General features: G+C 43.4%; 1 protein-coding gene across 1 annotated transcript in view; it reads right to left on the reverse strand.

The window, feature by feature from the left end:
- Nucleotides 1–11,946: 11,946 nt before the first annotated feature.
- PCP4 (Purkinje cell protein 4) overlaps nt 11,947–23,751 on the reverse strand; it is a 48,585-nt gene continuing 36,780 nt past the window's right edge. Inside the window, exon 3 of the mRNA XM_033052608.2 lies at nt 11,947–12,754. Coding sequence (XP_032908499.1) covers nt 12,627–12,754 — 128 coding nt within the window. The 3' untranslated portion in view covers nt 11,947–12,626. The remainder of the gene's footprint in view (nt 12,755–23,751) is intronic.

A 23,751-nucleotide genomic window follows, 5' to 3' on the forward strand; every position in this document is an offset into this window, starting at 1 on the left:
ATATTAAATTATTTCATTCACTGCCACACATTCGTTCTCCAGTAGCTGGATTCACATTTTGATTTCTGGGAGGAAAATTTTCATTCCCAGTTCGAAGTAGCTTTTGAAGGAAGGAAAAAGGTCACTTTGAAAAGTGTTGACGCCTGCAAACGGGGGAGAACTCCTGATTGATTTATGTTTGTTTGTACCATGTGTGATGGGGACTGAAATATTAAGTAAAGGGTGTGGGGAGGGCATCAGGAATCCTGTATTAGAGAAGGTCAGGTTCTATTTTCAAACGTCTTAATTTTTCAGGACTCTGGCTTTCTCTCACACTTAATAGTTATGGCATTTGCTGTGTAAATTCCTAACTCAAATATATCAGCAGAAAGATGACCTTGCCAGATTGCAGAAATATGCTAAATATTAAATCCCTTAAGGCTTAGGCTTCGCTCACACATGCAAAGAAGTTTCAAGAAATGGTTATGAAATACAAATACACATCACGTCTGAACTTACATAATATCTTAGGCAAGAAAGTTAAGTTTTAATAACTGACTTTTAGATGTCACTGCCACAGGAAAACTCAGGAAAAAAGATTCATATTGGGATGCTAAGGGAAACATACTCCACCAGATCCTCAGTTTTTCATCCCAGAAAGGCAGAAACTCTCTTAGTTTCCCTAAAACTTGAGCTGAATCAAAATACCAAATGAAAATGCTTTTATCTCCCAAAATTCTTTAAATTTCCATCGGTTTGTTCCCACATGGACAATAGCTGGAGCTGAACACAACAGTTGGATGCCTTGGCCAAAAACTCACCTCATACCTTCATATCTCAGAGCTGGTATCATCTTTAATTGATTGATTGATTGTCCAGAAAAAAAAGAGCTGGAAATAACCTGTGCTTTGAGTGACAGCTCAGTTAATGAGCTTAACCAGATAATCCTGCGAGGGCTGAAGTTAAATACCACAGCTAAGGAAAGGTATTACCCCCGTTTTTCTCCTCCCTCTGGCTTCACCAAGTGCACAGTTCCAGGACAAAAGACAAGGGGCACAGCCCAGCACCCAGAAAAAAAATCCCAGCTACTTCAATTGCTTTGTTAAAGAAGTACAAAACCAGCCAACTTCCATCAACATCTCAAGGAAGTTTTAAAAGCTGGCTTCTCATTTTTTGCTGGGAGAAATTACATGACTCTTGAAACTACTCTAGTAAACAAATAAAAATAGAAAAACCCCAAAATAGCAGGAAAAAAAAGAGAGAAAAAGAACTTTTAACCCCAGAGAGTGCAACTTGCTTCTTATTTTAGCAATGCAGCTCTTACCAAGGTGAGGTAGCAGAGGTGCAGTGCACTTTTCTAAAACTTCAGCTGAAGGCAGAATCTCTCAGGTTGCACTGAGTGGGAGAATAGCATGGTTTTTCTGCTGAATAGGGTATTTAGAAAGTAAATCTCTCATAGATCAATTAACTGGGTTGACTGTATGTAGGCGAGAAACAGATTTCTCAGAAATGTTTGACCTTAGTTAATCAGAGATCAGGCTGTGTCAGTGTCAGGCTGTAGCAATCAGCTCTTTTTCTTTCTTTTCAGGTTAGAGGAAGAAGGATCCTGTAAAAATTGTTAGTTTCTCAATTATGATTCCCAACTAATTTTTGACTGTAGAATGAAAATCCCTAAATTGCTGTGAAGTCATAAATACCCTGGGTTATATAACACAGCCTCACATCCTCATTAAAAGTGATGTCTTCAGCATCATTTACTAATTCCTTATTTTTTCCCCAGCTTTGGTGAAAACTGCCTTGCAAGGAGCCCACTCCAACACCCAGCTCCTGTCATTGAGAGTTTATTGGATGTGTCTCCTTTATCTGTGACTTTCCAGCCTATTAACTATTTACTATTATTTATTAACTATTTATTAACTATTAACCTCTGCTATCACATCAGCATTTCTAACATAAACCCTCCTGCAGTCAGTGTGGATGCTGGATATAAAGAAGGAAGGAACAGTGGATTTGAAACACTAATCTTAAAGAAATTAGGATTTTAGTTAAAATTAGAAGAAACTGAGCTTAAGATAGTTACCTGAAATTGAAATAATTGATTGCCTGTCAATTTATGTTTGCTCAGCTGTGCTTGCAATGGGAAAGGATGAAACTGGTAGTTAGGTCCAAAGAACACGAACAATTGCAACCAGAAACTCATTCTTTGCAAAACTGGAGTTGCCCCCAAAGCCATTTGTATTGTCATTGATAGAAAAGGTCAGGGTGAGGAAGACTCACCTTACTTCCTCCTTCTAAGGCCCCTCCCCACAAAAACGACCCCAGACTTAATTCAAGAAGCCAACCACGCTGCTTAATTGCCATTCCAGCTAATTACCATGGGAAGCAGGGATGGGAGGGGCTGGTATTATCAATATGTATTTGTTTAAACCTTTTGTCAATAAACAGACTCTGTGACCACCTGGAATTTCACAGTGTGTATTAGAGGGTTACCCCACACTGCTGCCCAGCGCTGAATAAACATTCACTCACTAACTTTAAATTGTTAGAGAGTCTTTTGTCTGTCACAGTTGACTATCGGTGTTAGACCAATACTCATATTTTGGTAAATCAGATTGGATCAGCTCCATCTGGAAATGGGATAAACTCCCCTCTGTCTCACCAAACTGAGGTGGTTTTGCTGCAGAAGGAGGCTGGACACTTTCAAGGGTTGGAAACCAGACTAAAGCCTGAGGAAGGGCTTAAATAGGCAGTGGGTGAGCTTGGTTTGCTGTCTGAAAAAGGGAATTTCAGCACCAGGAAAATGTCCTGCTCCTCCAGAGTTCCTCCAGACTCTCTCTGCAGGCAATTCCTGCACAGCAGATAATAGATGCTGATGTGTAACCAGACAGAATTTGTTTGGCTTTGTTTCTGATGCAGCAGACACATCAAAAAACAATCAGATGTCACTGCAGCTATATTTACAAATGGATGGCTAATAACTGGAAGCTGGTGCAAATTAAGTCAGATTTATTTCACTCTAGGTGAGAGCTTGTTAATAACAGTGAAAGGCACGAGGAAGAGAGGCTCTGCTAAATCTCCCTGCTTGGCAGAAGCCTCATCCATCACAGAACTGCTGCAGTTGAATATGGCACATTTACACAGGCTGTGAAAGATTTGCAAAAGCGCCCAGGGGATTAAAGTGCACGAGTGCCAATGACTTTAAATGGTATTTGCTTTTGCAAATTTGATCCCCTGAGACTTCAGTAAACTTCATAATGCACAAAAATACAGTCTGAAATGCAATCCAGCTCTTCAAGATGTAAGCCTTGCTTTTAATTTGGCTGATATATTAAGGGGAAAACAAAAATTACTGTTTTGTTTTTTTTTTTAAAAGAAATTATCAGATTGGAAAGTAGATTTTATAACAGTACTTAACTCCTAGGCTCACAAATACAAAAGTTCCTAACAGCCAACAAATCAGATTTTTTTTTCCAGTGGAAATCAACAGGTTTTATGTCAGAGAAAAGACAGGCAAAAGGAATTAAGTGGCCTTGACTAATCATCTCACCTAAAGAATATCTCTGCTGACAGAGCACAGGAAAAGGGAGTTACAAGAGGGAACAGAATAGCCTAAAGCACACAAACAAAAGTAACCTTTTAAACTTGATTTGCATCAGAGGCTGTGGACCATTGTCTAAAAACACTGATGTTGACTCCAGCAACCCAGCCAAGCCTTGTGCAGTGATCAGGAGAAAAGCTTTTCAGCTGGGAATGCCTCAGCAGGAAAATTGAGAGTGAAATTCGGTTGCTAGGACAAAGAACAAGCAACCCAAGTGCCTGCCTGCTCATGCCACGATAACTGAGGCATGCCCTGGAAGAGCTGGAAACCAAACTGTGTGTCCATGAGTCCCCCTGGGCCATGTGGTTTTTATATTCCTGAGCTGCAAAACATTTTTCATTGGCGTTTTGCAAGTCCCAGATCCATCACCTGCTTATTGTCAGCTCTTTCCAGGGCAGAGAGGGAGAAGGGCACTGCAGAAGTGGCAAGCAGGTGGGGATGTCTTCAAGGTTTTCTGATGAATTGTGTTTTTGGAGGAAGGAGTGGTGACACACACAGAGTGACCTGTTTTGTACCATATATTAAAATTTCACTCAGGTCTGGCTGGGTGGGAAGACAACAAAGCTCACCAGAACAGCTCAAGGGATGTCCCTCTGTGCCTGCAGAGTCACAGAACCCCAGAATCAGCTAGAAAACACCTCCAAGACTGAGTCCAACTATGCCCCATCCCCACCCTGCCCTGAGCAGAGTGCCACGTCCTTGGGCACCTCCAGGGATGGGCACTCCATGCCAGCCTCAGCTCCTGTCCCAACATTTAACAGTCCCTTCATTTGGACCACATGAATTCCAGAGGAAACTGCTGCTGAAGCTCCCCTGGCACATCCTGCAGCCCCCAGCACGGGAGGCTGAGCTCCAGCAGGCTCTGAGCCGCAGGGTGATAAATCCTGAGGTGATCTCACATTCTGAGCTGTATCTCACCTTTATGGAGCACATCCTCCCTCGTGCTGCAGCCCTGCAGTGAGGTGGCACCTGAGGAAAATCAGAATCAAGGGCAGGAGCAAGGTTTATGTCGTGCTGGTGCACCCAGGGAAGCTCCTTGCTGCTCTGACTGTGCACTGGCACTGCAGGAGATGCTGTGCACATGAAAAAAAAATTATGTTTACCGTTTGAGGCTTTGTTTCCTCAAAGGAGAATTATCTGTTTCTGTGCAGGCAAAAAAAAAAAAAAGAAATGTCATAGAGAGAATTTTCCCTCCTCGCTGGATAACTTTCAGGATTTCCTTTATTCTTTTTACTTTTACTTTTTGCTTTGTTGCTAGTCCTTGAAGCTTTGGCATCTTCAAGCTAAAAATACTACTGAAAATTAGAACTATTGACTACAAAGGGTGCAGGATTACAATTTCAGTGTGCAGTACAGAATCAAGATAATGGACTTTTAATTCAGATGACAGGCACTAAGTCATGTACATCTGTGAGAAGGAAGCAAAATCAGGTAGCTCTCTGATGCCAAGAAAAGTTGTATTAATGGAGAGTGCTTCTATGAAAGGACCATTAACTTCTTCTGTATAAAAGGATGAAGAATATGATGCATAATCCAAGCTTTCCCCTTGTGGGCATCCACACAGCAGCTCTGAAAAAAAAGCAGAAATAGAGGAGCTAATCATCCATCTTTTTGCTATGCAGCAGATGTCAATAAACTGGAGTTTGTGTTCCATTCCACTAAAATCCCAATGTCCCAGGCAATAACCTGTCTTTCAATAAACCCAGGGCTAATGTCCATTGAGATGTGAGCTAATGCCGAGTGCAAAATGACTTCTCTGTTTACCTACACCCAAATTGCATTTTATTCATTTTCATTTACCAGATAAAAACAATTGATTGCCTGGGCTTATCCTTTGTAAAGAAAAGGCCTTTGTGAACAGGGGAACATTGATGGCACAAGAACTCTAGCGGAATAAAATTGCTTTCCCTGCGAACAATGATTTTAATTTCTCCACAGATGATGTCTCCCAATTCACTTTTTAAGCCCTGGATGCAAGAGGTGCTTTGGGTGCTCTCCAGAGGCTGCAGGCACCATATGCCAGGGGGAAATCCAGAGGGCAAACTGCAGGCTGACTGATCAAACACTGCTTTATTTATTTATTTTTGTTTTATTTTGCACTGCACAGCTGTGATGCTCAGCTGCCTTGCATAACCTGGGCAGGCTGTGATGCCTCAGCACGGCTGCCCAGGTGTCCCTGAAGACAACACCACCTTTACATAACATCAGGGGAGATCTCTGAAGCAATCAGCACGAGAGTGAGTGGGAAATGAGGAGCTGCAGCTGCTCAGCAGCAGGATTCACCTCCCATCCCATCTCATCCCTGCCAGCATTCCCTGCCCACGCCCTGTGCCACCCCCTCAAAGTGCTCTTAGTTCATCTGTCACACAATTCACAGAATTCACAGAATCTCTGGGTTGGAAGAGACCTCCAAGATCATCGAGTCCAACCCATCCCTAACACCTCACCAAACCATGGCACCCAGTGCCACATCCAGACTTTCTTAAACTCATCCAGGGATGGTGACTCCACCACCTCCCTGGGCAGACCATCCCAGTACTTTATCGCTCTTTCTGTGAAAAACTTCATTTCCAACTTAATTTTTCCTTAGTGCAGTTTGAGGCTGTGTGCTCTGGTTCTGTCAGTGCTGCCTGGAGAATAAGAACCCCAGCTGAGCACAGCCACCTCTCAGGGAGCTGCAGAGAGTGATGAGGTCACCCCTGAGTCTCCTTTTCTCCAGGATGAACAAGCCCAGCTCCCTCAGCTGCTCCTCACAGGGTTTGTGTTTCAGACCCCTCCCCATCCTCGTTGCCTCCTCTGGATGTGCTCAAGCACCTCAACATCCCCTTCACCTTTCCCAAAACCCTTCCCAGTGCAGAAATACCCCCTGCTGCTCCCAGGCTCTGGTGTCCCCACTCCATCCATCCTCAGGGCAGGGTGGTGACTCCACAGCTCCAAGCTCTCATGCTGATGCCAATTTTGGCCACTTTTGCTGGTGTTTTGGCGATGAGATTTGCCTGTTCAGTGTGGGTTTATTGCTCCCATGATACGACATTTCATGGGGAATCTTTTTCAAATGAGGCAGAGATGGGACTTTCAGTTGTTTTATAAAGTGGGGTTTATTTTTCTTACCTTGTTACAGGTTCTTGTTACAGGTGTTGAGAGCATGGTTAGAAGTCACAAGATGTATGGTTACAAGGTTTTGTTAAGGATTTATTAACTAATAGAATGCTGCTAACAGATATTTATGTTTCTAATTCAATATTAAGATATTTCATTTTATTGACTTATAATACAGTGTGAACTTTTTTAGCTCACATACAAATTTACATTGCTGCACTCTAAAACTTCTTGTCACCTTTGTATCTACTTTTATTCTTTCTATATCTTAAACTCTATAGCTAAACTTTTCTCTACTTAACATACCTCTGCTTTAAGCTTCAAATCTACATTCTTGCCTCCAGCACCTAAACTGGGAAGCTTTTCCTAAGGCCTCAGGTTAAATCCTGTGTTTATTTCAAAGCTTTGGCTTATGTTCTGAGGATTCCCAGTGTTCTGAGGATTCCCAGTGTTCTGAGAATTCCTTGCATTTTGAGTTCCAGCAGTTCAGGGCACCCAGGTGTGTGTCACCATCAGCCTCTAAAAGGTTACACCTCAAGGTTTGCAGGGCTGGTCTGAGTTTTGTCAAAATGCAAATGAGAGAATTGGCACAGAGAGAAAAGTGCCTAAAGGGCACTGAAAGTGGGGACCTGTGCAGAGGGGGAAATGGGATGGTGCCAGCCCTGGGAGGGGCTCAGCACAGCAGGGACGTGGCCAAAAATGTCCCTGGTGCCAAGGGGAGACAATTTGCTGCCACAGCAGGAGGAGGGTGACAGCTCTGCCCATGCCACACAAAGAGAAGTGTCACTGTGTCTGCAGGATGTGAGCTGAGTGTGGTTTGGAGAGATCATGGAGCTGTGGAATGGTTTAAAAGATCATCTCATTCCATCCCTGCCATGGCAGGGACACCTCCCACTGTCCCAGGCTGCTCCAGCCCCAATGTCCAACCTGGAACTGAACATTCCAGGGATCCAGGGGCAGCCACAGCTGCTCTGGAATCTGTGCCAGCCCTGCCCACCCTCCCAGGGATGAATTTTTTTCCAACATCCAATCCAAACCTGCTGTATTTCAGTTTGAAGCCATCTCCCCTTTCCTGTCACCAGCTGCTCTTGTGATGCCAGTCTTCTGGAAACCTGTCAATTTTCCCCTTGCTGTAGTAATTATTGTTTCTGTTATTAATCATTGCCATCATCTCCATCATCTGCTGTTTTATTTTTTTTTTCAATAATTCACTCCATTAAATACAGGCTTGGCTCCCAACAAGAAATCACCACGGCTCAAGGAATACAGGGAAATAATTCTGCCAAGATCTGCAAACCAAGCACAGAAAGTCACCGTACTTGGTGTACTTGATGAGGCCACCAGATCATGTGCTCACACCCCCTCCCTTTGTCACATTAGTCCTGAAGATTTCTGCAGGAATATTCATGCTGGAAACTACCAGGGAGTGTGAGTAATAGTATCAGTTTGGCCTTTGTGAGATCATTAAATCACAACGCAGTGAGAAGGGACAAGAGTCCTCAGGCTTATTTCAAAAGCTATTTTTAGCTGTGGATATGAAGACTTTTCTTATCAAATAATTAGTCATCACCAGGAAAGGCAAGTTAACTTTTCAGAATAAAATAGGAAGTCATTGAAACCTTTGCTGAGTTTCCAAAAAAGGTTGATTTAGAGATCATTGAAGCCTCTGCACCTGACTGTAATTATTGAGTAACAGAAAATGGGAAAGCGCAAAAAAAAATTCGAACTATTACAATTCCTACCTTCCTGAATTATTTGAAGGAAAAAAGTGCTGCAGATAAAGACATTTACACAGATTTCTGTGTCATCCCAGTATTGCAGAGGTGCAGGGGGATTATAAAATTTTAAAAAAGGAAAAGATGTTTTACAGCCAGAGTAGTATTTTGCAGGGAAAAAAAAAAAAAAAAAAAAAAGGTGAAATCCTGACCAGCCAGAGACCACAGAGCAGCTCCATATTCTTGGGAAATGATGTTCTGACTACAAGCCAGGAAAATAATGCTGTCACAAAAAATGCCAAAAGCTGTGTGAATTTGTGGTGAGGGGCTTGTCACTTGTAAAATTGTGCAGATAATGATGCTGCTGTGCCTGGCACTGGGTGCATTTCATCTGCATGGCTGCATTTCATTCCAGCTCACAGATAAACCGGCAGGGTTCAAAGGACAATTACAAAAAATAACCAAAAGGGTTGGAAAGGAGACCTACAAGATAAGATTAGGGGAAATGGGTATAGCTGGACTGGAACAAATTAATCTATATGGCAAGAGGGAGGATTTAGGTTTTAAGTACAAACCAACCTTTATAGCTGTAAGAAAAGTTCAGCCATGGAACAAGCTGCCAAGGAAGGTTTTAGCCTTACCATCACTAGAGATACTAAAAGGCAGGAGACCATCTGTCAGGGAGAGTTTAGGGATTAAAAAAAAAAGCAGAAAAAAAATGCACTGCCTTAATTTAAGAATTGAGCTAAATAACCCATTCGTGTCTAGACTTTAATGGATCAGAAATGGCACAGCTTCTCTTTTGAGGGGAAGTTCCTGGGTATTTCCACTGAAGATTGTCTTGATCATATAAACCAATACAAGGGATTTCTGCTGTTTTCAGATTGAGAAGGATATTTGCATTTAAATGCTTCCAGGAGATAGATGTCTAAATATTAATTTAATCATATTGATAGTACACTCTGCTTTTTTCCCCATCAGGCTTTGAACATTTGTATAGAGCTAATATTATAAAAAAAAAAAAATTTGGAATGTCCTGAGTGGGAAGGGACCCACAGGGATCATCAAAGTCCAACTGCCCTGCACAGACATCCCAAAATCCCATCCTGTGCCTCAGAGCATTGTCCAAACACTCCTTGAGCTCTGGCAGCCTTGGGGCCACTGTCTAACAAATTGTCACCTTGCTTTTGTTCTTCTGTGGGACCCTCTGTTCCCACACCTCAGCTCCTCTGAGGTACTCGAGGCAGTCCTGTTAAAATTTCTGGAAAATCCAGGTGCCCCTGGGTTATCATTTCCACCAGCAGCAGGTTTGGGAATCACAGCTGAGGACAGTGGTGATTGCATCACATCCTTGTTTCTGTCTCAAGACTCCCAATGAAGTTACTCTTTGGCAGTCTCTGAATTCTGCTAGAGCCCTTTCTAAACAACATTTCTGAAATAGGTTATTAATTTTCCCAGGAGCTGAGGACAGTGGGAGCAATGGTTTGAGCTCCTCCACCAGCCAGGGGTGAGCCTCGTGCACTCCTGGTGATTTGTTGGTGTTAATTTGCTGTTACTGACAATCAGTTCAGATGGGATTTTGGGCAGGAATTGTTCCCTGGGAGGGTGGGAATGGAATTGCCAGAGCAGCTGTGGCTGCCCCTGGATCCCTGCAATGTTCAGTTCCAGGTTGGACATTGGGGCTGGAGCAGCCTGGGACAGTGGATGTTCCCTTCCTATGGAGAAGAATCTTAGCAAGAGCTGAGCTTTAAGAACCCTTCCAACCCAACCCATTCCGTGGCTTTATTCTATGATTCTGTGACATTGCCAGGTTGCTCCAAACTCTGACTGAGCTGTGGGAGCCTCTCTGCTCTGGGCATTAATCCAAGACTCATTTCTGCTTTCTGCAAAACCTCCACTTCCCCACTTCCCCCACAGGTTTGACTGTGGCTTGCTTTTCTGTCTTTAACTTGACAGACTCCACATTCTTTGCTGTTTTCCTTGTGTGGGCATTCCTGTGCTTTTTGATGGCTTTTGGTTCCTCCTGTTGGTCTCCTCTGTTTAATTCCACAGGTTATTTTACAGTCCAGGCAACGGTGTGAACTAAGGATTTCCAAGGCTCAGGCAATTGTTGTGATCACTCAGCTGTAGGTTCTTCTCATTTGGGATAATCTGGCAGCAATTTGGAGCAGAGGCAGCATGGATGTGTCTGGGGAGGGTGTGGGTGTCAGTGGTGGGAGCCATAACCTTGTTTCCTGCAAAATCTACTGCTCTGAATATTTTCCATGTTACCTATGGGGACTTTGGGGTTATCAGGACAGATATCATCCTGATTTAAACCTTTCTTTCCATTACTGGGTTACTCACAGTTAGGCAGAGCTCAGTGTGTGCCTGGAAGTTAAAAGACCCACATTATCCCTGGATATATAACTGTCCTCCTTCACCCATCCTGGTTGAATCCAACTCCTTTTCTCACCTCAGCCAAACCCAGATAGGTCTTTGAAGAGCATGAGTTAGTGGTAAGAAAAGAAATTAACAGCTGTCACCTTGGATATGGGCAAAGGATGAGTGAAGAGCAAGGAAGCTGCCCTGGGAACATGAACTGAATCAGTGTGCAAACACATTTACACAAAAAGGAAATTGTCTGTCAGGGGCAGCCACAATTATTCCAAATTTCATGCCAGATACTGTTTCCTCATTATGTTTCACTGTGTCTATAAGATGCACTCTGAACTTCCCACTGAAGAAAAGCTCTGCTGCTGAAAGTGCCATAATTCATTTACTAGCAGCCCCTATTGCTGTGCTTCAATAATGCAATCATTTTCTCTGTCCCAACCATGTGATTATTCCTGTTGTGTAGGAAATTTAAGTCCAAGGAATGTCAGATCAAATATAAAAGCCTAGTGCTTACCCATAGTTTTTATTCAATTAAGTAGCCATTACAGAGCTCATGCTGTTTCAAATGACATAATGCAGAACACAAATGCAGTCTTTTATTACAAATATATGTTCATCTAAACAAAATGGCACCAAAACAATCCAAAGCCATTACAATTTTTAGATTATCAAGCTTAGGCTATTATTATATGGTGAGCAGTTGCTGTGAAAGACAAGTGGGAGAACTGGGACCTCCACGAACCACACTTTTGTTTGAGGTGACTAATGATGCATTTGTCCCTTGCCCTGGTGGTCAAACACTGCTGGGGAAGGTGGGAGAGGAAGGAAAGAATCCCCCTGGGCAGAGCTGGGAATGACACCTGGATCTGTGCCCCCTGAAGGAGTGGAAGGCTGCCAGGCTGTCACCACTCACTTCCCAATTTCAGCCATGCTGCTGATGCTGCTTTCTGTTGATCCAAAAGCGATAAAAGGGCTCAAAGCTGAAAACAGAACAGTGCAAATGGACACATAACTTACTGCTATGACTTACTGTCAAATTCTGAAAATAATATGGAAATAAAGAGGTGGCACAGAAACAGTTGCTGATTATGTAGAGATGGAAAAACTGCATCAAGAAACAGAGTTTAGAGGGTCAGTTTCTATTTTTACACACAAAAATCAATCCCAAACTTCCAAAGGTATTTTGTGTCTGGTTTATTATTTTCTTTCCATAACAGTCAATGCAGTCCAAGATCTCTGAATGTTATCATGCAAAGAGGAAGGACAGGCACAATTTCCCCACTCAAACCACTTTATTGACACACTTGCAAGACAAAAATAAACTGCTCCCTGCTTCCTACACCCCTCATGCCAGCTTCTGTCTGCAACTTTTTATTATTATTTCTTTTTACTTTCAGCTCATTACGAGAAAGTCATTTTATTTTTCACATTTTGCTGGCAGCTGGAATTCTCCAAATGAGGGAAGCAGGGCTGAAATGCATCTATCTCATCCCTCAGCAAAAATCCCTGCAAACACACGGTGCTGTTAAACTCTGAGCTTTAGGTGGAGAGGGAAACAGGCATCTGGGCTGGGTTCATTTGTAATGCTGCACTTGCTGGATTAATATGGAAAGACAGATGAAGGCAGACACTTTAATTACTTCACCCTAACTTTTTATTACAACATCAAGTAAAATGGTGAGTTACAGAGGATAATGGGAGTGAAACATCTGGGATGAAGTCGCACACAAGCTCACGGGTCGTTATCTGCCAATGGGGTTTTAAATATTGATAATTTCTGTACATGCATCTTTGTGTTATTTCTGATCTTCTCGATAAATCATCTCAGGATTACTTTGTTTGGCGCTGTGAGGTAGCTACTAGGACTGGGACCCCGCTTTTTTCTTCTGGAATTTTCTGAACTGGGACTGTATCGCCACGGCCGCCCGCTCTGTCTCTGGCGCGTCCATGTCTATGTCAAACTCCTCTTGGACCTTCTTTTGCCCATCTGCTCAAAGGAAACACAACAAAAACATCAACAGGTTTTTCAGAGAGGGACAATCACTGAACAGCACAGTGGAAAATTCTGCTGCTTTCTCCTTCTTCCTAAAAATCTTTATTAAATACCGAGGTAAAAGCCCTTTCTCCCTGAACCGTATCTGGCTCTCAATTTTAAGACCATGGAAAAGGCATCAACAGACACAGGCATGGCAGTGGGAGCAGACTCAGGGGAAAAGCCTGGCACAAGTTTCATCAAACCCCCTGCAAGTCCCCCCAGCCTGGGGAGCCAGAGGGGAGGGACAGAGGGACCCTTCTGTGCCACCTGCCAGGGAGAACTCAAAGGTCTTTCCCAACCTAAATTATTCAGTGTTTACTCTAAAAAAAAGGCAGATTAGAATATTTTCAAGTAGAGGCATTAAGACCCTGTTCATATCACACCTCCAACACAACAGGAAGAGCTGATACTTCCCAAGGCTAATTTCCATCCTTTCCCCTCATTTCCTGTCTCATCCCTTCCAACACGCACAGCTCTTCCCCTTTGAATCATTTATATCCAATCTCTCCACCACTGCTGCTTCCCTCACTTCTCTCCAGGCTCTGCTCTTGTCTTTCATCCTCAATCCTTGGCTCTTTGCCTTCCTTTATTCCCAGGCCTCAGCTTTCCCTGCATTCAGCCTCCACGTGGACAACCCAGCTGACTCCGCTGAATTTTCCTTCACCCACCTACAAGTTGAAAGTGCAGCCCTGGATAAATTCCTGCTCTGGTTGCAAAGATAACCCTAAAGTGCCTGGCCTGAGTTGGTGGGAGCACGTTTGCCCCACTAACCTCACCCCAGCACTGAGTTTTTCACCATAAACTTATTTGTTAAACTCACTTATGTAACTGTGGTGGCAGCCGGCAGTGAACGTCACTCCAGCCTGCAGGGAGCTCTGCTTGGGGGAATTCACTCATTTTGAACCACTTTGCTTTTAATTCCTGACATTAATACCTCCAGGATGCTCATCCCCAAGCACCATTAATGCAAATAAAGGCAAAGCTTTCAATGCATTATTAAAATGAAGAGAGACTTATCCCCCATTGGCTCTGTCCTGCACACTAGGGAACAGGGATGCCATTCCATGATTCCCTGCAGTATTTCTGGCCTTTACTTCTTTTCTTACCCAGAACTCAGTTTTTGTGTCCATTTTTTATGGACCACTCTAAACTGAGAAAATATTTAAAGGGAAGGTTTTGCAATATTCCATATTGATTTTATTTTTACTACAACAGCCATGTAAGAGAATGTAAGAGAAATGTTCACTTAGTATTTTGTTTTATTTAGAAAACATCCAAGAATAAAGATGGAAATGGAAGAAGAAAGAGAAAATCTGGGTAAGAACAGCTTGAGAGCTCACCAAGTTTTATTATATTGGCAAATGAAAAGCTAAGCTATCAAAACAAAGATTTTTGTGGAAGAAAATCAATCCATTAACTTTTTGTCATTAAATCACAGAATCATGTCATTAAGTCTGAGAATCTGCATGGTTTGTTTAACTATTCAAGCAATACAACCACCCTAAGTACAGAAATACAATTATAGTTTATCTTCCATGGGAAAAGGGATGTGAAGGTCAGAAGTGACACAGCCAAGGAGAAATTGGAACTGATTTTTATTTGGTATTTATGGGTTAAAAGTAATCTAACAGTAAAAGTGGAGTCTATCCATTGATTTCAGCCTTTCAGTGTATTAATTACTGTCCTTTGGAAATGCCAGTTGGGAAAACCAGATGGGTGGATGAATAGACACAATTGGGTTTGTACCTCTTGATGAAATCTGGCTCATAAAGCTCATTTCCTATCACAGCCAAGTTTTAGCACTATCTTAACTTGCAACAGTGACTCAGCAATCTCACGTTAAGACTTGAGAAAATGCAGCATTTAGTGTCATTTGTCTCTAGAATTTCCAGGACACTTAAATCTTTGCTTGATGTATATCATCATCACTGCCTTAAAATCAACTGTAATACAATAATTTACAATATCTTAAGGTTTGACTTCTTATTTTTTTTGACCCACTGTTGCTGACATCAAAATTCCATATGAGCTCTTCCTATATTTCTGTTTCCCTATCACCACTGAGAAATGGTAGGACAAGAAGTTTTCTGCCATGACCTAGACTTGTAATTAAGAAATCAGAAGTGTTCAAAAGGGCCAAGACATTTATATGAATAATGAAGAAATTCATAATTAGCAGATGGTAGGGAAATATAATGATTTCACATGTGTGCATAATATACATTATAAAGTAACATGTGCATTATCTATATAATAGATATACCTATATATGTCTAATGTATAATTTCGTATAATAATGTATATATGTACAATTTTATTTCTCTCCATGCCCATATTTCACTTTTTTATACATGTATGGTCCATCCACATTTGCATACACAAAGAATATAATTTTATATATACATATAAATAATTGCACAGACATATTTGCTTAAAGGGTTTAAGTCCTATGTTAAACTGAAAAGAGCTGGATTGGGTATTTCCCAAATTTTGGGAGTGGATTTTCTTGGAGTTCTCCCCAAACCATTTTCTATTGATACCTGTCACAACACAGATACTTTAACAGATGGACTGTCAATCTGGACACAAAATTCAGTGGGGTGCCAGCTCAGCCTTTGTCTAAGGGAATAAAATTTTAACTTTTACCTGGAGCTGCATTCCTAAAAGCAGCCTTGTGATTTAAAAAGTATCACACCCTGTAAAATACACGGTTTTACTGGTTAGGAGCAGGAGTTCCTCATGACAGGGCAGCTGGAAGCAGGTGATCACACCATTCCATCATTCTACAAATTCAGAATTAACCAATTAATTACAATGAAAACCCAGCTTGGGCTCAGGACCTGCATGGATTATAAATTATCTCACTGCACTTATAAAAAGCCTAAAAACCTTTTTTCACCCTTCCTGCTCCATATGCACCCATGCCACACTAACTTTTACCTGTCAGTACTTGTTCACCTATCTCAGGCGTGCAGACTGCTGGATTTGAGTCTTCAAATCATTAAATTTCTGCAGAGAGCTGAAAGCAAAGCCTGGAGAAATGCTCCTCTTTCATGCACCGTCTCCCCATCCTGATTTTTCTTTCAGAAGGGATAATTAGCTGGGAAATGGTCTGAAAACCCAGGAGATTCTCACTCTCAGCAGAGCACAGGTAAGCACTGGCACAGGTTTTACTGCTGGACTTGATTTTTTCATCCCTGCTGGTGGGGGCCAAGCATTCTGATAACAAACCACCCTCTTCCAAGCTACCTTTATGTGGTGATAAAGGTGGATAAGAATTCCCTCCCCACTCTCTGCCACACAAAACCTTTTGTTGATATCTTCACTTTCTAAATTACATGACGATTCCTTCCACATGGATATCTGAGGATCCCTACACCCACCCCCATGAGAAAACTAGGGAAAACAAAACTGTTGTCAGCAGACTTAAACTCAGGATTTTCTTGTGATTTTACAGGATTCAGAGATGGCTGATAAGCCCTGGCCTGCATTTTCTGCTTTCTGAGGCAGGGTCTGCTTTCATTAGCACCATAATAAATAAATCCCCCTACCCCTTCCTACTAAACTCTATTTCCAGCTGTTTCAAGGCTTTCCCTGAAAAACCAGGGCAGTCAGTGCATGTCCCTGCTGGGCTCTGATCACTGCCAACAGGGCAGGTGAACAATCCCACACCACCAGCTGCTGGCCACAAAAAACAGATTGTTACCCAGTGAATTTTCCAAAATCGTGTTTTAACCATGGACTGGCTCTGGTGCTAGCTGAGGGAAATGTGATCAGTGATGGGACAAACTCCTTGGAGCACAGCATGGACTGCCTGCTGGCAAGGGGCATCCCACACCCATCACACTGCAGGGCTCAAGTCAGACACAATTTATAGGGCGCAGGTTTCCCCTCACCACAGGCAGCACTCATCCCAGCAGGAGAGCCTGAAGCAGCATCTAATGAGCTGCTTTTCAAGTCTCCCATCATCTTGCACTGTTGCAACTGAAAAAAAACCAAGATCTGTATTCCCTTTCCAGATGAAGCACTCAGCATTAGAATGCTGTCTCCATGATCTGCTACAGCGCCTCGTGATCCATGGCAAACACTGGATGGATAATGAAGCCGAAGGAAAACAATAAAATCTTACACACAAATCTACCCATCAAACTCTGAAGAAATGTGGTGCAAATGTAATTATTCACCAATGTGCCTCCAGCTATTTCTTTCATTTATTTTTCAGCTATGAAGGAAAATGAATTGTGGCAATGCTGGGAAAAGGAAACATTTCCTATTCCATGCGGGCCAGAAGTTTAAAGCAGCCTTTTGTCACATCTGAACACAGCCTAAACAGACCAGTCCTGCCCAAAAACTGCTCAGGGAAGGGAAGAGGTTAGTGGGGTGGAAAAGGGGACTCAGTCTTTATGCTCAGAAATCCCCATCTTCCAGATGAAACAGAAATTGCTTGTCACATTCTGGGTGTGACAGAATGGAACACACTCATAAAAGGACTGCATTTTTCAGGGCTAAACTGCAGCGTTTGGGAAAAAAGATTCAATGGAGTGTGGGACAGAATCACACACAGTGCCCTGTATCAGGCCAGAAGCGTTTTTTTGCCTCAGGCAGGATCATTACCTCCCACTGCTCCATGGATTTTTCAAGCTGTGACAATCTTTATCCCAAGCTATTACACCAGCCTGTCCAATGAGGCAGAACAGCCCCTAATTAAAGAGGACCAAAACGGGCAGGAATCACATGGATGTTGACATCCATGTGGAGCTTTATCTTTATGTGATGGGAAGAGTCATTTTATCTGCCCAGACTCCACAGAGCAACCAGCCAGCTGGAGAAAACATATGGATGCTCAGAGGTGTGGAGGCCACACTTAACTCCTCACAAGCAACAGTTTTAAAAGCCAAGAGTTGATCTTGGCCATTCTTTCCCCTCTGTATTTACTTGAGGGTGAGGAAGTAAAAGAGTCATTTTTAAGGGAGTTATAGAATTATGGAATGGTCTGGGTTGGAAGGGACCTTAAAGATAATCCAGTGCCACCCCAGCCATGGGGACACCTCCCACTGTCCCAGGCTGCTCCAACCTGGAACTGAACATTCCAGGGATCCAGGGGCAGCCACAGCTGCTCTGGCAATTCCATCCCAGCCCCTCCCAGGGAACAATTCCTGATTCCCAAGATCCCATCCAACCCCACAGTGAAGCCATTCCCTGTGTGCTGTCCCTGCAGCCCTTGGGAATTGTCTCTCTCCAGGTTTCCTGCAGCTCCTTCAGGCCCTGCAAGGCCACCCTGAGCTCAGCCCAAAGCTTCTCCTGTGCAGGCTGAACAATCCCAGCTGTGCCAGCCTTTCCTCCCAGCAGAGCTGCTCCATCCCTTTGCACATCCTGGGGCTCCTCTGGGCTCTCTGAGCAGCTCCAGCTCCTCCCTGGGCTGGGGCAGGGCTGGGGCAGCAGAACCCACCACCCTCCTGGCAGGGGCTTGTGCAGAGCCACAAGGTTCCCCCTGAGCCTCCTTTTCTCCAGGCTGAGCCCCTTCCCAGCTCCCTCAGCCCCTCCTGGGGCTCCAGCCCCTTCCCCAGCTCCGTTCCCTGCCCTGGACACGCTCCAGCCCCTCCAGGGCTCTCCTGCAGGAGCCAGGACTGGACACAGCCCTGGAGGGGCCTCTCAGAGCCAGCACAGAGGGACAATCCCTGCCCTGCTCCTGCTGGACACACAATTCCTCACCCAGCCCAGCTGCCACCAGCCTTCCTGGCCACAAACATTCACCTTCTTCTTTAAACAGCACAGAATTTTTCTCTAATTAGATGAGGAACAACAATAATTCTCCTCCCTGCTCATTAGAAGTGCTGCAGGGTGGGATGCTCTTTTTGTGACAAAAACTCCATCCCTAAAGCTGTTTTTGTTTCATCACTCCAAAAGGAGCCCAGACATTCCAGGGCCACCACCCAGAGTCCAAGGTGCCTGTTCTGCTTGTCAGGAGAGGGGAATTACAGCTTTACACAAGGGATTTTTGTTCTCAGGTTTTTGGAGGTGGAAGATGCTGGGGAAATGGAAAGTCCACAAAGGAACCAACTCTGAAAGTGAAACGCAACCCCTGGAGCTCAGCAGTCTCCTGAGACTTCAAAAGCTCCATGTGAAAAAAAAAAAGTTATCATTAATGATTAAGACTAAATGTAACAGCTATTTTTATCTGAACTACACCGACTGCCCCCAGAATATCACTCAAAGAAAGCTAGAAATAATTAATATCATTTGATTCAACTGTAAATTACAATTTGGTATAAAGAACATGACCTTATTAGGCAACCAGAATATTTTATTTTTCAAATTGACCTTTACTTTCAGAATATGGTGTTGCTATCTCAAACTCAAAAAAAAATTAGTTTTGCTGTAGAAAATAATGGTTGTTCTTCTATCATTTTAAAAATGTTATTTCAGCATGAGACTTTTGAAATGTCTGATTAATCTTTTTTTTTCCCCTGGTTGTAATAATGTTTGAGAACAGGAATATTATTTCTGACATAAGATAAATGAAGTAGCACAAAAAATATGTACATTGGGGTAACATAATGGAACAGAAAGGAATAGCAATAGAATTCAGTTTACAAAAATTGCATTCTCCAGTTGATTGTAGCCAACTACAGATGAATTGATTTTGCTCAGCAATTAATATGGAAACAAATATTGTTTTTCCTTAAATGCTAATATTATTTAAGCAATCATTCCTCATCTTCAAAGTAATTGATGGATCACTGCCAGCCTTTTAAAATGGTTTACAAATGCATAACTGATGCCTAGGTGGGCACATAATTCATGGGAGGCATTCTGGGAATGAAACCAGAGGCCCTAATTCACATTCCCACATGGAGATCAAACTTTGTGCAAGTTTAACTGGAAACCTAGCAAATAAAAATGGCCATTTCAGCTCTATAATCTCACCTCTTACCAGCTAAAGCTGTGTCTGAGGAGTGCTAAGCTGCCAAATTCAGTGGGAGCCTCTGGGAGCTGACAGGAAATGGTGCTGGGGATCAAGTACCGGCACTGACACAGAATCACAGAATTTCCTGAGCTGGAAAGACCCACAAGGACATGGACCACAAGGTCCCTGTGTCCCTGCAGAATGGGATAACACATCCCCAGGGATAACACACACAGGAATGACACACACAGGGATAACACACACCCAGGGATAACACACACCCAGGGATAACACACACCAGGGATAACACACCCAGCCCTAAGCCAGTCTCTTGCATTACAATACACAGTGTGATAAAAGGTATCTGTTCTATCACCATCTGTTGAGGGTGGGGCAGTGATCCTGATCTCCCTGGGAGATATTCTGCTAATGGGCATCCATTGAAACCAGGCAGGGCATTGTTCTTTATCTTTTCACAACCCATCCTTCCTCCAGCCAGTCATTTTCTGCTCATGGCCATTGAGTCCCACTGTGGCACTGATAAAATTACTGCATCCCATTGGGAGTTGCTCCAGCCAGGGGGAAGAGCCCAACATTTCTTACCAAGATAAAAACAGAGGGTTTGGGACACTAAGGGAGCCCCTTTCTCCACTGGACTCCAGAGGAAAACCGGATTTCTCCACATCCCCACTGGAGCTCCGGAGGGAAACTGCACCTTGTACAGGAGCACTGCTCCAGCTGAGCCACATCTGTCACTGCAGGAGGATGCAGCCACCATGGAATGGGACTGCTGCCAACACCCTGCCTGACGGGTGTCAGGTTGTACTCTGACTGTGTCAGGGTTTGGGGTTTGTTCTTTGTAGTACTGTATTTCTATTTTAATTTCCCTAGCAAAGAACTGTTATTCCTAATTCCCATATCTTTGCCTGAGAGCCCCTTGATTTCAAAATTACAATAATTTGGAGGGAGGGGGTTTACATTCTCCATTTCAAAGGGAGGCTCCTGCCTTTCTCAGCAGACACCTGTCCTACAAACTAGGACACAGCCTCTCCTCCAGGTCAGGATGCCAAGATCCTCTCACAAATTCAGCCCAGAGCTGTGGGAGTCTCTGCAGCTGCTCATGGTGCCCAAGGCCCCAGCCAAGTTTTAAATGGGAATTGTTAAGACACGGTTTTAATTTCCTCTGCCATTTCCTGTTCTCATTTCCCCAGCTAAACACTGTGCCTTTAACCAGCTTTGCTGTGGAGGGAGCTGCATTTCAGCAGTGCATGAAGCAAGCTGCCCTCCTGACTCGCTCCTCGGCTCTTGATTAATATATGATCAGTTATTTCCCTATTATGGTAGCATGCAGGCGCTCCCAGCCCGAGCTGGGAGCCCTAATGTGGTTACAAATGCAGAACAATAAATTCTTTCCCCTCCACCACCCCTCAGTGCTCTGACCTTTGCAAAAGTGTCTTCAGCAATAATGTTTAAAATAACAACAAGAGAACTTCCTCGGGGCTACCTCGACACCAGCACATTATCCAAGGTCCCAGCACAGCCCAGGCATCATCCACAGCTTCTCTAAATCTCTGAGAGCTGGTGCAGCCACGGGCATGGCTGGGATTGTTCCAGACAGACTCTGCCAAGGGACTGTGCTGGGTGTCTCCTGGGGTGTTGAGGGAAAGAGTTCAGCCCTTCTGATTCAAGCCATGCTGCATCAAAACCATGTAAAAGGCTCTGAACACATTTTGTTGTTGTTGCCCCCAGCACACCCAAACACTTTCCTGCTCCAGACTGCAAAGGAACTGCTTCACAATGAGCTGGCACTCGCTGTTAATTGTGGGATGATCGAGGTACCTGAGAAAACTCACCAGGAAAACACAAAATAAAGGATTTTATCTTCCAGTGTGGCACTGTCTCCCTTGGCTTTGCTTTCCAGGGATGATCCCTGAAGAGCAGCTGGGGAACAAGCTCAGAGAAGTGGCAGTGATCACAACATGCCACACAGGAGTGGCAGGAAAGGGGGATCAAATCCGTGCCTGCCAAAGTGACAGGAGCTGGGGAAGGTGGCACAGGTTACAGAGAAAAACCTGTCAGTCACAGAAAGGAGAGCAATCAATCAAAAGCATGATACAGAGTCAGAAGATGTTTTTTTTTCCACACACAAAGAAGAGTGAGACTTTGCCCTGGTCATGTTCAAAGTGGAAAATAAAGGCATTTTCTTGGAGTCACAGGATACCAGCATATCTGTTAGCAACTAATGAGAAGCTATTTTAAGTTTACAGGGTAATTTTAATAAAAATTGCTTTATGAGCACTTGGAAAGTCACAGTGAGAAAACACTCTCCTCTTGTAAAATCCATCACAGGTTTTAATTACAAATGACTTAATTGCACACACAGAGGTGCACAGCATAAGGTACAGGAACTGAGCTGTGCCATTCAATATCACATTCTTAAGTAAAGGAGATATTGCAGAGAAATTCTTCCCTGGAAGGGGTGCCCAGAGAAGCTGTGGCTGCCCCTGGATCCCTGGAAATGTCCAAGGCCAGGTTGGACAGGGCTTGGAGCATCCTGATCTAATGGATGTTCCCTTCTTATGGAAGAGGTGGTTGGAACAAGATAAGCATGAAGAACCCTTCCAATCCAAATCCTTCCATGATTCTATTTCAATATCTTCTAGGCCTAGCAAATTTAATTAATAAAAAGCACTCACTTTACTGCACAGATTAGGTGCAAGAAACAAACAACTTTAATAATGGCCAAACAGTGCAGCTTTTATTTGCACAAAGGTGGGAGTTGCTCCATGATGTAATAGGGAATTAATTTAGCACAATCACAGCATAAAAAAAGCCACTACTTCATGTACCATGTTTTTTTAACATCTTGCACTACCTTCCAGTTTGGTAATGCTTGTGGAGGCAACTAGTCAGTAATTGGAGAATTAGAATAGAAGTGGAGCTTGTGAGGTTAAAAATGACCAAAGGAAGTACCTGGAGTCCTTTACTGACAGAACAGAATTGTCAGAGGGTAAAAACAGGCTGGGATGAACAAACCTGCTCTAAGACATTCCTTTAGGAAAGAGTTTGGCAAAACAAAGTTTGTCACCCCTCCATAAAACCAAAGTCATCCCTTCAGGAGAGCCTCAGAGATGTGATGGATATAAAATCCAGGCTTCTGGAGCAGCTCCAAGGTAGTTCAGCCTGAGCAAAGACCAGGATGCTCTGATGGACACTGATTTACCATGGAACTTGGCCTGCCAGTGGGTCTCACATGCTCCTGCATCACTTGGCTTTGTCACTTCTGCTCCAGCATCCACAAGCTCAGCACAGTGCTGGACAGATTCAGTCCGACCAGAAGTCTTACTGAATGTTCCACAGAATGAAATTTTCTCAAAAAAGGTACAGAATTTTAACATCCCTGGCTCCTGAAAGCAATCACCCAGCTGTAGTTTTCCACCATAAAGCAAAGAAATCCTGTTGCAGGAGAGTTGGTTCTGGGAAATTTCCACTGTTTTCTTTTGCTGGGGCTGTTACCCGAACAGAATCATTAATTTGAGTTTACCCTGTCTCTTGAACGCAAAAAGCCACATTTTCTGTTTATTTCCCCTGCAGGCTGGCTTGCTTAACTTTCTTAGGAAGAGAGGAGGGGCTCCTCAGAATGTGGGATAACACTGAAACAGCAGCACAGGGGAGATAAATTAAGATCCAGGGGCAACGTGGCTCTGAAAGAAGATGAGAAGGAATTAAATGCTGGAGGGTACTGTCAGTGTGTTCCAGGCTGTCTTGCCCAAAAGCCACTTGCAAAGCCATGTTACATGTTCTGCAGAAGCTCATTAAACCAAATATTTCAAAACCAGATTCTAGGTAAAAAGCTCTGGCTAATTCCTAGTGGGGAAAAAAAATCCTTAATCTAATTTAGAATCATAGAATCATTTAGATTGGAAAAGACTTTTGAGATCAAGTCCAGCTGTAAAGGAAGCCAAACTTGCAGGTGTTTAGAAATACACCATGGAGAAAAGCAAGGATTTCAAGGGTGCAATTCCAACATGTTTTGGACAGC

This window comes from Catharus ustulatus, chromosome 2 (genome assembly GCF_009819885.2).
Source record: "Catharus ustulatus isolate bCatUst1 chromosome 2, bCatUst1.pri.v2, whole genome shotgun sequence".
NCBI lineage: Eukaryota > Metazoa > Chordata > Aves > Passeriformes > Turdidae > Catharus > Catharus ustulatus.